The following is a 15,199-nucleotide window of genomic DNA, read 5'->3' as shown; positions in this document are numbered from 1 at the left end:
ACTATAGTCAAAATGCTGATTGAAGTAAGAATGAAATAACTACCAATTCACGAATCCGATTGTACCTACTCGGTGTCGAACTGTCGATGCAATAAGATGCATGCCTAAAAATGCCTATTTGCTCTTGATTTTATAAGTGGCGGGGAAAATGGGGGAGATGGGCTAGCGATATTTTCACGGTACTTGCAAATCAGCTATGAGCAAGCAAATCGCTTCATAGGTCAACGTGTCCGTGGAATATCGACTATGTATGTGTGCAGCTGCAGCAGTCGTTTAGGTACGTTGCCTAATGCCTTACGGTTGGATGCTAATGACTGAGGGATTTTCATTTCAATAAACGAGACAGCCCTACGTGTTCTCGTTACGTAGTTACGGAGGCAGCAGATGAGGCGGGCTCAAGTTTAATTGAATCCTAAAGTTTCCCCCAGCGCGCCCCTGATTGGCCCGCGGCAAGACATTGTTCAGTTCACCCCGTACTGACGAAGTTGATATCGCTTTGTGATGGACCTCTTAATAGTGCTTCGAGCACCTACCTTTGTTGTATAAGCTTCTCCATTTTTTAATATTGAATCCTAGTAGGTACTTACCTGCAAAATTATTCGTAGGTAGGTATGTCCAGAATGCGAATGACTAATGTACTTAGGCACGTTTTTTTAAGACTATTATTGACTTTCGTTCGCTTCCAACTAAGCGTGAAGGCCAAAAATCTAATAGTTGGGTTGCTAGGTGGGCAACTAGTAAACAAAGTCTGAATCCGTAGGCTTATCTATTATATTTATATTATCTATTATATATATATATTATACATATACATAGTTTAACTGTGTCCTCAGGATCTTATATTTTGATGATACCTAATGTTGCGATTAGAGAGTAGGTAGAGCTGTTCCCAACTAACTTTACACGAGATTCGGGTTAGTTTAAACCTTCAAATAGGATACCGTTCAACAAGTCATACCAAGACGTGTTATAAAAAACGTAGGTCTGCCTGAAAAAATTCTTATGGAAAAACTCTCAGGCATGCATGTTTCCTTCACTGTTAAAACAAGTACTCACAAGTGATAATATACGTATTTACTTTATTAATTAAAACACACAAAATTCTGAAAATTAGTGGTGCGTGCCCGGGATCAAACCCCTGACCTCCAGAATTTTAACCACAAGGCTATCACGGCACTAAGAATAAGTAAGGAATCGAGATAGTTTATGGGTAGGAAAGTTTAATTAAGTCATATTTTGAGTATTCCAAAAGGCCCTGGGGATAATCGCGCAAGCTTAGAGAATAATTTCATGGGATAAACTAAACCGTAAGACGCTGCGAGTGCGGTGCGCTGATAAGCTTGTCAACTGCGACGCGTTCCCAGGAGGCTGCCCGGACTATAATAGTAGGTATACCTACCCAAGGGCGGCCCGAGGCTCTGGGCGGTAGATCCATAGATTATCTACTATATTACAGAAGTTGTTCTTTGAGAGACTTATCCTTTGTGGAGTTTATGTGAATTCAAAGAATTTTTATTCATGATACTGGACTAGAAATGCAACGTTATAAATAAATAAAAGAGTTTTATAATTGTATGCAGAGTGTCATTAGAATGCAAAGTCATAGTACTGATGAAGTGATTAGGTACTGATAAGCTGTCACAAAATCGCGAAAATAAAATTTTAAAAATCCCTTTTTTTAAGTTTGCAATGTATTGCAAATAAAACATCTGATTGACACTAGAGGTCAACGCACGTTGCGTAGGTAGGTCAATGACACGTGGGTGGGACATTGGTCCCGAGTTTTGCACGCTATACATTGCGGGTTTATAAAATACTAAATCACTAAAACTACAAGTATAAGGTAAATGGTTATTGGTAATGGATTGGGCTTACACGTTCTAATCACTGTATCATGCCATTAAGCATTTAGTTAGGTACATGCCTTCACTCGCGCGTTGTGGAAACTAGATTTTTTTTATTCAAGATAGGCCTGCACTTGTTGACAATCATGCTTAAGTACTCTATTACAAACTCTATAAAAACATTAATTTTTGAAAACTCTCACGTTTTTTGGTGATAATTCAAAAACTATTTTTTGTTTGCATATTAGGCAGGTATGTAGGAGAGCAGTAATTGTGACAGTGCATATCAGATTAGTCGACTGAGTAACTTTGGCTCAATTTTGGTGATCGGACCTCTGAGTTGAGAAATCTCTTAGGAAAGTTGATTCAACATAGTTCAGGTCATACATTGCGAACATACAATGGTCCCACATTATTTCCAAAATACATAAAGGGTGAAATATTAAAATTCTAGTATCACAAACAAAAACCTCAGAATATAAACATATTGACTGACACTTGATAAGTACTTCTAGGCACTTAACTGAGCTTTCATTAATCGTGAATCTTTCTATGTAACTGCTGACAATTTTATAATCTCTTCATTGCCTGCCGTCCAATTATCTGTTACCAGTAGGCAAATAACATTTCAATAGGTTAAATTAAAACCAATATTAAATTCGGGTGTCATTTTCGGCAAAACTGGATTTCGATGAAAAACCACAATGCTAAGCTTATTAAAGCTACAACAAGTATTAATATTTGGTGCCTAGCAAGCGAATTTTATTGGACTAAAATGAAAATTTGAGTTTATAAGATTCATATTTGGAGTTGCCCTGTTGGCTCAAAATTCGTTCAGAAATGAATATCGAATGGGCGGTAAAAATGGAAAACGTTGACAGAGCTGAGAGCCGTGATAGCGCGCTGAAAGCGTGGACTGAATCCACTAGGGTTGTCTAAATCATATGATAATATTAATTTAATTTTTGGCCGGTAATAAACATTCGGTGATTTGGCAATTAATGCGTTCTGGAGTGGAGACCATGTACCGGTAAGCGCATGAAGGACGACCTCAGCTTGCTGGACCAATGACCTGAAGAAGTTAGCGGGAAGCGGGTGGATGAGGAAGGCGGAGGACCGTTCACTCATATTACAAACGCGAAAGTGCGTTTGTTTATAGGTTTGTTCTTCAATCACGTCGCAATAGAACTAATAATAATCGACTTATTTTTTGCATAGCTATAGTTGAAGACATGTAGAGCAACATAGGCTACCTTTCATCCCAGAAAATCAAAGAGTCCTTACGGGATTTTAAAAACCCTAAATTGCCGTGGACGAAATCGCGGGCATCATCTAGTCATCTATAAAGTAGCTTCAGTAGTAGGTGCTGAATGGCAGCCCTGACGGCAGGTTATATCTGACGCGGCGGTTGAGTGGAAAAATTAAAAAAGCCATACCTATTGGCCCCGCGCGTTCAATTAACAGAGGGATTGTGCTTGCGGCCGCCCGCCCGCCCCGCGCGCCCCGCCCGCCCCGCGCGCTGTCAGCGCCAACTCGGCAGTTGGCGCGTTCGTTTCACACCTGAATAAACCCTTTCATTTATTGTCGACTTCATTGATTTGATACAGCCTTAAAAATAATAAGTGGAGTAAAAATAGAATCAGTTCACAGTACCTACTGCAGGTTATATTATACGTCCTATATTTGGCTTTATAAGTCCTCGCTTTCGACTTGTGCTTACAAGTCAGCTCCGTCGAGCTCGATTCTGCTTTAATTAGTATAGCCAAGGCAAGGGCTTTGTGATGTAATCCAAGGAGTGAGAAGTAGATCGGTCCACTCAAATCCAAGAATTGACTATAAAAAAGCATAGTTTTTAACAAATTATTTGACTTTGACTTTGCTCCTAGCACGTCAGAGCGGGCCCGTTTGTCGCCGGAGAGAGGTTGTGGTGGATGGTTGGTGGTGAATACTTTCTTTCCTATGGTCATTTCATACTCAGATTCAAGAAACGTCAAATCGCCGGTCTCGGCCCAATCATGTTCGCGTCATTTATCAAAACGGAGCCTAACTTGATAGCACCAGATATCCAATATCAAGCTTTACACGTTCCAAACTGGAGAGAATTCCTCAAATTATGCTCACTGCTTACCATGACGTTGTGATAACAAGAATAAGGAGTGAGCTTGTACTAAAATGTCATCATGTCAATGCGTAGGTAACTATACCTACATGACTACGAGGTCCAATCCAACTGCAACCGGGACTGCGACAGGGAGAGATAATCACCCCAAAGCTCTTTACGGCTCCGCCGCTGTGGAAAATAAAACGTATAGTTACCTAAATAAATAAATTTCTAGGTTGGTAAGAATCATGCTCGCGTGCCATGTCTGATTTCAGCGACTTCTAGCTACTTTTAACTTTTTCTACGTATGGCGACATCAGCTGGCGACTTTCCGAAGGCATCATATAGCGACTTTCAGTTTAATAAAGAGTTGGTAACACAGAGTACCTGTTGGCATTTGGCAACACAGGTGATGCCTGTCACAGTCATTGACTTGTCACAATCCTACTCTATGCTTGTCACTGTCACATCACAAGTTAGGTGAGCTCACAGATTGTTGTTGTTGTTTTTGTCCGGTGATTACACACTTTATGGTTTTTGTCCAGTTTTTGTTGTTTTGATTTAATAATTTGTATTTTACGAATTTGCGTACTTCAATAAAATGTGGATTTGACTAGAAATAAAAACCTATGGTCAATACTTACACAGTATTTTTATAAGTTTACGTGCTTACACTTGCAAAAGTTTTTTGCCGGTATATTAAACGTTTGTGAAGTTTATTATTATTATTATAATACCCAAATTAATCGGGTTGAAACCATTAATTTATAACCAAACTTTAAAATGAGCAATAAATCATCAAAAAAGGATACCAAACCGAAAACTAAACATGATGAGAAAATTGTTAAAAGTTCATCAATATTTACGGGTTCGGTGAGTAGGATAAAATTTAAATAAAATACAATACACAAGCACCATATAAAGTGGTGGTAAAAATGGAATTCATACATTAAAATTACACAAAAATATGCGATGATGATATTTTGATGATTAAATAATTTTATTCCTTCGAGGAAATTATGGCTCCAGTATTTAGTACTTTCTCATGTCCTCCTGTCTTTGGCCAGTGGTTTCACTATACAAAATAACTTCTTTTTGTTACAGTTTGGAAAAATCTTTTTTATTTCTGCTCTACTAGCAGGCCTGTCTTCCTATTATGTGTACAAGCTACTTACGACTCCTCCAGATATGCCTAAACTGGATCTTGATGAATACTGGGGACCTTACCCTATGGATCCAAAGCCAGACTTGTCCATACAACCGTATGAGATAGAATTTAGTGATATAGTAAGTAATCTTTTGAATATTTGCATAGCTAACTATTAACTATACTTATTACAGTTACTATTTCTGAGAGGTGAAGTTTGTTTGTAGGAAGTAATCTCTAGAACTACTGAACAGATTTTAAAAATTCTTTCACCAGTAGAAAGCTCCATTATGACTGAATAACATGCTATATATTTTTTTTCAATTAGAGATCCCTGGGAAAATTGTAATAAGCTACTAGTGTGAAGCCGTAATGGGTTGCTAGTAATTTATACTTTACATGGTATTTTAATAAGTTTTTGTACTTAAATAACTGTCTAAAATGGCTTGTAATTGGTCAAATTTTAAATCTGATAGATTGAAGCACAAGTAAAAACTGTATCCGATGACATTTAAATATATTGAAACATCTAAATTTTGACAGCCGAACAGTGCTGTTTGCTAAACAATAGATGATATTGTTATATTTATCTGTACATAAGTTTAAAATCTCAAAAATATAAATTGTTCGCAGATGATAAATGATCTGAAAGAGAGACTCCTACACCGAAGGCCCTTCCCCCCACCCCTAGAAGAAGTTGGTTTCACTTATGGGTTCAATACCCACTTCCTGACAAGAGTGCTTGATTACTGGCAGAATAAATACAACTTCAAAGAAAGGGAACAGTTCTTTAATAAGTTTGATCATTTTGTAACTAATGTTCAAGGATTGGATGTACACTATATGCATGTGAAGCCACGAGTTGCTCCTGATATTAAGGTATGTATTAGCTTGAGTCTGGTCAAAACCACAGACTAAAGGAAAAACAAAGCAACTAATAAATGCATCTGGTTTTGAGATTCCAATTAAGCTCATAATCATTTTGAATGCTTGACATCTTAATGATAAAACTTATCATAACAAGTTTATATAAAATTATAATCATGAAAAATTTCATATAAATATTACTTGTAACTTATAAGACTACTTATATTTACCCTTTCTCACTAGTCGTTATATCCTCTGTAACATGATTGCCTGGCGGCAGAGATCGCTTTAAAGAGATAAGGCCGCTAAATTGTACTAATATTTTTGTTGTGTAATGTTTTACTATTATGTTTCTTTTTATGATAGTGTACAATAAAGCATATTTCAATTTATATTCTAGGTGATCCCACTTCTGATGTTACATGGCTGGCCGGGATCTGTCCGGGAGTTCTACGAAGTTATACCAAAGCTCACAACACAGCACCCGGGCTACAATTTTGTATTCGAGATCATAGCCCCTAGTCTGCCTGGGTTTGGATTTTCTCAGGTAAATGTTCAAAAGACATGCCCCTAACTGTTTGAGATTTGAAATTATTTAAGATATGCGTTCTTTTGTGGGTTATGAAATTATGACTTAAAACTGAATTTTAATTTTTTACACTGCATGAAATTCCATACTACCAAGTTTGATATTTACGCTAATATGTATTGTATGCAAAGGCTCCATTTACCTTTTTTTTATAATCTGTGGTATTAAGTTGAATTCCTATTCTAGGCAGCAGTGCGCCCCGGTTTCGGTCCAACAGAAATGGCGATAGTAATATCGAATCTCATGAAGCGAATTGGACACGACAAATATTACATCCACGGCGGAGACCTTGGTCACATGCTTGGATGTATTTTAGCCACTTTTTTCCCACAAAATGTACTGGGTTTTCACACTAACACCCCTTTATTGATGTTTCATCCTCTGGAGAATATTTTCACATTGTTGGGTAAGTTGAAAAGAACAACCGTAAGTGAAAAGATGAGTGATTACTTCCCTGACAACATACAAGCAACAGGTTCTGGGCATTATTATTTTTAATTTGGTTGGAAAGGGTAACATACCACTTGTGCTTGTTGTCGTGCAATAGAAGGCGATCAGAGTCATCCAATATTCTTGAGCTAACAGGAGAGACAAAGTTCTATACAAGTACATTGTACATAATATTATATAGGGGATAATCGCTGGAACTGAAAATCCGATTCTGAAAATTCTTTCATCAATAGATCATCCATGAGTTCTACAAATAATATCACACAGACGAACTGGCGGGCAAAAGCTTGTACCTTATATACGAGTATCAAGACTTTCAACTTGACGATTGATAAATGGAGCCCCATTTTTACCAATCGTCGCCCCAAATTACGTTGCGCCTTGTCTGTTTTTAGACTCAGTTTTCATAGAATAATATAATTAATTAAATAGAAAATCATAGGTAGAAGTTACCATAACTTCATATGAAACTGGAACATGTCCAATATTGTCCAATCTTAAATCTGAACCAGTTATTTAACTTATCTACAGTATTACTTTCAGTTGCCCACCATATAGTGATCTTAGTAGAATCTATTTTCCAAATCAATGGTAAAGTTCCAGATCTAGCATAAGAGACATTGTCCAACATGAAACAATGAAATTTTGAACTTTATAACTTTTTGTAGGAACATTATGGCCGAGCCTGATAGTTGAGCCACAGTTGCAAAGCCGTATGTATCCACTCAGCGAACATTTGATGAGACTAGCGGAGGAGTCTGGATACCTCCATATTCAAGCCACCAAACCTGACACCATTGGTAATTGATCAGAGAGAAATGTTCAATATAAAAATCGGCCAAGTGCGAGTCACGCTCGCGCACCGAGGGTTCCGTACAAGGGTATTTTTGCCGACATTTTGTATGATAAATCAAAAAAAATCTGTTTTAGAATTTACAGGTAAAAGCCCTTTCATATGATACCCCACTTGGTATAGTTCTTACTTTGAAAATTGAAAATAATAAATCTGTTCATTTTAATTTTTTTTTGTGATGTTATCACAAATTCACGGTTTTCGGATTTTTTCCTTTACGAGTGTGCGGGGCGTCCTCCGATTGCTATTTGCTTTTCCGCAGAAAATGATCTCTTATTCTATTCAAAATGTTATTGGAGAAAGAAGACCATGAGAAAAACTAGTTAAACGAAATATTGAATGTGTCGACAATGCCTTTCATCCACAGGAATAGCGTTAACGGACTCCCCGGCCGGTCTTGTAGCATATATCCTGGAGAAGTTCTCCACTTGGACAAACGATGCGTACAAGCGCGCTGGCGACGGCAACCTGCTGGCCAAGTTCAGCTTGATGCACTTGTTGGACAATGTGTTGGTGTATTGGTCCACCAACTCCATCACCACATCCATGAGGATATTTGCCGAGACTGTGAACAAGCGGTTCTTTGCAATGAGGCTTGATGAGTGAGTATTGGTTAAATATAAATTTTGACACATTTGGACCAACCAAAACTAAATTAATAATGAGTTTGACGTGAGTTACTCACAAATTAGTCGATACTATGACTAATTTTTTAAACTGGACACTTTCAAGTGAAGATTTTTACAAATACCTGTGGAATTGATATTGCCATTGGCGCTATTAGAATGCCATAAGCCTCCTTTGTCGTATTAGTTTACAAATTGCGAAAAACAAAATTAAATTTGAATTTCGTGGGCAGACCCGTCTAGTGAACCTTAACTTGAAGTTTGAACTTTGCTGAAGATATTGTTCACATTCTGTTTGAAAGCATGGTTATTATTAAATGTTTTTTTTCTTTTTCAGAATCCCAACCGAAGTACCAACATGGGGTATCAAATTCAAGCATGATCTAGTGTTTCATCCTGACTCTATGTTAAAGTTGAAGTTCAAAAACTACCTCCACAGCACTATAGTGGAGGACGGCGGACACTTTGCGGCGATGGAGAACCCGGATATACTGGCTGCCGATGTGTTCGACGCTGTCAATACGTTCCTACAGTTTCACAACCAGAGCAAGTTAGTATACATCTAGAGTCCACAAGTCCTCAATGTTGCCTTGCAATGAATGTTGAAGTTCAAGAACTACTTTCACACCACTATCATTTGTTGTATTTTTCATACCTTAACCTGAAAATTCTTGGAATCGAGGTCAACTAAAATAAACTAGTATTCAGATGTACTTTTGGGCATGGATATAGAAAATAGTTTATAAAGAAACATTTTTATAAATTGAAGCCACTTTTACTGGCAAAAAAAACTGACTTTGATTTAAATAATATTATGTTAAACCATTTTGTAAGGCATCTTATGTAATCTTTTCTAGGAGTCCAGGACCTCAAGATAATAAAGTTCAAGGAGACCCCAATGCAGCACAAACAATTTACGAATTTTCTGTGAAAGATATCTACGGAAGAGAGGTTAAACTTGAGAAATACAAGGGATATGTGCTCCTGATAGTCAACGTCGCCTCACAGTGCGGCCTCACAGATACCAATTACAACCAGCTAAACGAATTGTATGAGAAATACGCCAAAAGCAGGGACCTGCGTATATTAGCCTTCCCTTGCAACCAATTCGGTGGCCAAGAACCAGGCACCGAAAAGGAAATAATCAAATACGCCAGAGAGAGAAACATTAAGTTCGATATCTTTGAAAAAATCGAAGTTAATGGTGAAAATACACATCCGTTGTGGAAATTTTTGAAACGAACCCAAAGCGGCACGTTTGGTGACTTCATTAAATGGAACTTTTCCAAGTTTATCGTTGATAAGAATGGAGTGCCCGTTGAAAGATTCGGACCTAACGTCAATCCAATCGATTTGGAACCACATTTGGCTAAATATTGGTAGTAAGGTGCCTACTAATTTTAAGTTAACAAGAAATTGTACTAAGAGTCCATTAAGTACTGAAATTTCGTGTTATAATACTTTAGTGAGCCTGACGTCCATCCAAAGGTGACAGCACACACCATATCAACTCGGAAACGTAACGTCACTTTTATTTGAATTCTGACTCCATCAGACTTTTCTTTGACCAATGTCATAAGACTGTGTTTTATTTAGTAACAACTAGTATAAACTATTTACTTTGCTGCCACTCCAGTCTAAAGATAAATGTTGCGACTTAGCGTTTGGGATGCTCGATCTTAAGAAACTAGGAACTTTATATTAAGTGGCCAGCTACAAGCTCTGATTAATTAGGTTCAATTTTTGAACAATTTGCTGTTTATTTAATCTCACACTGTAATCATACTTAATGTATAGTCCATACAAAATGACATCTCACGCGCCATTTTAACTCTACGGGTCAACTGGTTATGTTGAAAGAACAGTTCACCTTTAAAATAAGAACGAAAATTGTTCTTTTGGCATGCTATGTCACATAAAGTTAAAACGGCGCGTTGAGAACTCCTTTTCATGCATTAGAAGTTTCGGAACGAAATATTAATATCCAGCATTCCGTTCGAAATTGATATATTAGGCTGTGCTATAAAAACGTCAAATCTCTTGAAAAAAACCGGGAACCGTTTGATTTTTCGGGATAAAAAGTTGCCTATGTCAATTACATAGACGCAAGCCACCTCGGTATCTTTCATACAAATCGTTTAAGTGGATGGGTCTTTAGGAATCCCGTGGGAACTCTTTGATTTTCCGGGATAAAAAATAGCAGTCCGCCCCCAGGATATAAGCTAACTCTGTACCAAATTTCGTCAGAATCAGTTAAAATGTTGGGCTGTGAAAAGGTAGCAGACAGAGAGACAGACAGAGACACTTTCGCAATTATAATATTAGTATGGATATGGATTATATAATGTAATTACATTTTATATGAGAAATGTTATTTTGTTAATATAGAATTTATTGCAAGTTTAAGTGTAGACTTTTTATATAGCTTTTTAATAAAAAATAATATTATTTTAATTTCATTGTTTTATTTATTAAGTAGGTAAACTAACTCCGAAAAGTTAAGAGATTCTAACCCCCTTGGTCTCGGAGTTGTGTATTTTAAGAAATTAAGTAGGAAGTATCACTTCCTTTAATTACTAAGTTGTGATGAAAATGCGCCATGAGCTATTTCAAATTGGGTAAGCGACGCCTTTATGCCTCTATGAAGCGCACGCCACTGGGTACGTGCTTGAGAGCGTTGATTGTAGGTATTCCAAAAAAATATATTAAAATACAAGGAACTTTATTAAACAAGAAATTCTAAAGTACAAAATATTTCTACACACACACAGCCTCCCTTCCAAGGCTAAGGCGGGAGAGGTCTTTCTGTATGGCATTCTTAGAGCTACTCTCACTCCATTGAAGCTCTGGTATGGCTCCAATCAGCTGTACAAAGTATATAAATTAGAATGTAATCATAGAAATAACATAGTTCAAGCTGTTCGCATTTCTAAGTGACTTATTGTTGCCTGCTACCGAATACACTTTGGAGTTGCTCAGGAACTTCAAAACAGTTGACATTGAGACACATTGGCATCATATGGTTGGTATCCAATCTACACGCACTCGCGTCTCATACGAACAACAAAGGCGATAAACGCCTTTACAGCAGCGTTCGTGTTTTCTCCTTTGTATAATTTAGCAAGAATGAATAGCATATTTTAAGCACCACTTTCACAGTTCATATTCCATTTTAGACTGCATCAAAAAAATCCTGTTTGTATTTTTTTTAAACCAGCACTACACAAAACATCTCTAGTGTAAAATACATTATTATCCATACATCATACTAATATTAGGTAAGTATAAAGAGGTAGTTATTTTGTAAGAAGTAATCCCAAGAACTACTGAACCGATTTTGAAAATTCTTTCACCCGTAGGAAGCTACATTATTCCTGAGTGACATAGACTATATTATTTTCAAAATTAGAGATCCCTACAAAAATTGTAAACTTTTGGACATTCTCTTGTATGGATTTCTACACACCACGGTCTTGCGCCGCGCCGCGCCGCCTAAATCTTCCCACAACTCGTTTGATGTCGTCAATCCACCTAGTGGGTGCTCTTCTAATTTTAAGTACATACTTACATTCATTTAATTTTAGCCACTAACTAACTATTTGTCTAAATAAAATAAATTCTAAATCAATTGTATGTAGGTAGTTTGTTGTAGTAAATAAATAGACATTACTTTTGATTTTTTTTTATTAAACTTTGAATACTTACTTTAGATTCATACTTATAATTATTGTTATAAGCTCCCACACCGAAATAATATATAAAATAAATTAAATTACAATGACACTAGATATTTTTTTTGAGATTTAAGGCAGAGCTAAAAATTTAAGTTAGCAGTAAACAAAAAACAAGTTAACAAAAATGGTTGTATACAGCAAAATACCTAATGAGCTAAACTCTACAAACAATATTTTACATAATGTTCTACAAATAATATAGGTACCTTAAAATACATACTATAAAGCAATACAATAATGTATCAATACAATGTAAATCAATTTATTTTAGATATTACTCATAAATCATACTTCATACTTATTTAAGTTTATTGACTTTACATTGCATGGTTTGATTTTAATTTTCTGAAACAATTTTAGTGTGGAGTTTGTGTTGTTTAAAATTTTAAGGTGGAATTTCTAAAGTTCCTTAGGAGGGGCTAATACTATAGAGTATTTAGAATAGAATAGAATAGATTTTTATTCAAATAAACTTTTACAAGTTTCTTATACTTTTAATAAATTAAAACATATTAATATTTTGGCAGTGCTGTCTTATTTGTAAACACTTTGCTCATATGACAAATTTTTGATACATTGTCCAAATATCAAATTCTGATAAGGCAGATTTTTTTTATGGAATCAAAAACTAGTGTCGTACTTATATGTATGTAGATAAAGCGACGAAATTATGTTTTTGCTCAGAAAATTATAAACCAAACTATGCATCAGTCTCTCTACACAACATTTACTCAAGGTATATCTTTAATAACCTCGGCCAGCTGTTCGCGTGTGAACATGTGGAACAGGGAACCCGGCGTCATGGTCACCACTTCCACATTGTTCTCTGAGAGCTTCTCCTCCATCACTTGCTTGAGAATGGTGAGCGCCGACTTGATGGCCTCCTTGAGCGTCATGGACTTGTGGTACACCTCCTGCATACAAATACTATGTTGTTTTAATCGAATCATAAACAGGGTACCGATTCTGATCATCTGATGGCAACTAAATTTTAGAAAATTCACATCTTTTCTTACCAATATAATAAGAAAATTTAATTTTAAAAAACTGCCTAACTTTGTGATTTTAGGTGCCAGTTGTGTACCTATTATTTAAATTTATATAGTAGCACTAAAATTTGGCCTTTAATTCAAAATTCATTTTCTGTCCTTTTCTTAGCAATGTTAGAAAGAAAAACATGCAGATACTCTAAATTTAGTTTAGAGAAAGACATCAGAATTGACGCCACTGTCACAGCAAGTAGCTGGTGAACAGAACTAGACTAGTCAGATGAAGTTGAATTTTACAGGATGGCAAAAAAACTGAAACTATTACATTATAAACTCAGTACATATTAAGACTAATCCAGTTTTATTTGAAACCACAATTTTTGAGACTATTTTTACCCCACTTTCATACGCACAACAGACGGAAACGTTTAAGTGCGGAAACCAGCCCAAAAAGAAGAAGACCCCACTTTCATAGTATGTTTTCTATGAAAACAGACTCAAAATGGGACTGGTCTGATGTAACTAGATCAAGATTTACAATTTAAAAAAAATGTGTTTGAGGTAAAAGAGGACTAGTACTGGTTGTGTTCGCCAGCTCCTCAAATAAGGATAAAAGTATGGTTCTCAATCTTTGAATGAATAACAATACACCTGAAATACATCTGAACCAGAAAGTTTTTATAAGTAAAGCTGTTTTAAATTAAATCCACTGTAACATGCTATACCTTTAAACTTTGTTGAGCACCTTCACTGCCAGATCCAATAGCTTTGGCATCATACTGCACAAAAGTGCCGCTGGGGTCCATGTGGAATAGTTGTGGCCCTTTCTCATCAATACCTTTAACAATAATATAGTTAATTAATAAAGTGCAGAGCTTTAACAGTGTAATAAACTAATGAAGAAAATACTAGTGAAGAAAAATACATGATTACTGCTAAAATGCAAATTGAAAATCATGACCCAAAACAATAGTAAGAAGTTAGAATACAAAAAGGTTTTTCACAATAGACAAACCTGCAAACATGACAGCAACTCCAAAAGGCCTGGACATGGCTGTGCCGCTGTCGTCATCACTGTCTCCAAACTGTATGGCCAGGTTGGACACAGCCTGTGCACATGACTCCACGCTCATGCGCTCATTGTACACAAACCAGTGGTTCTGGCACTCCACACGAGCTCTCTCTATTAAAGTTCTGAAACAAACACACTGCCATATAAGACATATGCAGACCTCTTTTCAAAATCATATATACTCATTTTTATTACAAACACATACTCATTTCATATCATGAGTTTCATAATTTTTAACCTCTTAAATAACTTGCTTGAGATATGAATACACAGTGACAGCAATCATGAGTACCAAATAGTGGTGCTAATTTAGTTGACTACACAAAGAAAGTATAAAATATGTGACTATTTAGGTATGCAAATAAAATAGCATAGATCTCATTCTTAAAACAATACTGCACCTCGAATCTGCCATAAGGCCGGAAACAGCGCACGCGATATGTCGGTCCACTTCAACAATTTTCTCTATCGTAGTTGTCTCCATCAAAGGCGAGGTAATCCTCTTTTCAACCGCCAAAACAACCCCTTCTGAGGTTGAGATGCCAATCGCAGTGGAACCCAATTTAATAGCCTCAATCGCGTATTCCACCTGGAATAGCCTTCCTTCAGGGCTGAATGTGTTGACGCCGCGGTCATACTCAGATCGGGTGAGGAACATCTAAAAAAATGCAGAAATACAGCAAGCTTTCATGCCGGTTCCAGTAAAGCAGGTTAGCTTCAATAATCAATATGTTATTGCAGTCTTTGAATATATATACAAAAACAATAATACTTTTCGAATTTACCTTGAATTATGATTTAAATAGTTTAACTATTACAATATAATAAACTCCACTTTAAGTTTCAGAAACTGCAAAATTGCTTCCGTGAGTAATCAAAATTTTGACAGGCATCAAAGACCATTCGTAGTCTGTGTCAAAGAGCATA

General features: G+C 36.3%; 2 protein-coding genes across 2 annotated transcripts; one reads left to right on the top strand and one right to left on the bottom strand.

The window, feature by feature from the left end:
• The first annotated feature begins 4,430 nt into the window (after positions 1–4,430).
• On the top strand, positions 4,431–10,426 carry LOC123865361 (juvenile hormone epoxide hydrolase-like). Its single transcript, XM_045906354.1, has 9 exons — positions 4,431–4,818; positions 5,050–5,232; positions 5,726–5,971; positions 6,360–6,506; positions 6,735–6,954; positions 7,667–7,798; positions 8,219–8,453; positions 8,815–9,027; positions 9,335–10,426. Exons 1-9 carry the CDS (start codon positions 4,729–4,731, stop codon positions 9,858–9,860), a joined length of 1,992 nt encoding a protein of 663 aa, XP_045762310.1. The 5' UTR covers positions 4,431–4,728; the 3' UTR covers positions 9,861–10,426.
• A 2,446-nt stretch (positions 10,427–12,872) lies between these two features.
• LOC123865370 (proteasome subunit alpha type-5) lies at positions 12,873–15,185 on the bottom strand. Its single transcript, XM_045906365.1, has 5 exons — positions 15,058–15,185; positions 14,674–14,930; positions 14,216–14,394; positions 13,926–14,038; positions 12,873–13,125 (listed from the first exon to the last, which is right to left on the bottom strand). The coding sequence occupies exons 2-5, from the start codon at positions 14,928–14,930 to the stop codon at positions 12,943–12,945; spliced, it is 732 nt and encodes a 243-aa protein (XP_045762321.1). The 5' UTR covers positions 15,058–15,185; the 3' UTR covers positions 12,873–12,942.
• Positions 15,186–15,199: the final 14 nt, after the last annotated feature.

The sequence above is a fragment of the Maniola jurtina genome, chromosome 5 (assembly GCF_905333055.1).
Source record: "Maniola jurtina chromosome 5, ilManJurt1.1, whole genome shotgun sequence".
NCBI lineage: Eukaryota > Metazoa > Arthropoda > Insecta > Lepidoptera > Nymphalidae > Maniola > Maniola jurtina.
This window is presented reverse-complemented; position numbering and strand designations above follow the sequence as displayed.

Coding starts and splice junctions, on each gene's coding strand:
- LOC123865361 (XM_045906354.1), top strand. CDS start 4,729: ATGAGCAATAAATCATCAAAAAAGGATACCAAACCGAAAACTAAACAT. Junction 4,819..5,049: donor CATCAATATTTACGGGTTCG/GTGAGTAGGATA, acceptor TTTTTGTTACAG/TTTGGAAAAATCTTTTTTAT. Junction 8,454..8,814: donor TTTGCAATGAGGCTTGATGA/GTGAGTATTGGT, acceptor TTTCTTTTTCAG/AATCCCAACCGAAGTACCAA.
- LOC123865370 (XM_045906365.1), bottom strand. CDS start 14,930: ATGTTCCTCACCCGATCTGAGTATGACCGCGGCGTCAACACATTCAGC. Junction 14,039..14,215: donor AGTTGCTGTCATGTTTGCAG/GTTTGTCTATTG, acceptor TTATTGTTAAAG/GTATTGATGAGAAAGGGCCA. Junction 13,126..13,925: donor GTGCTCAACAAAGTTTAAAG/GTATAGCATGTT, acceptor ATTTGTATGCAG/GAGGTGTACCACAAGTCCAT.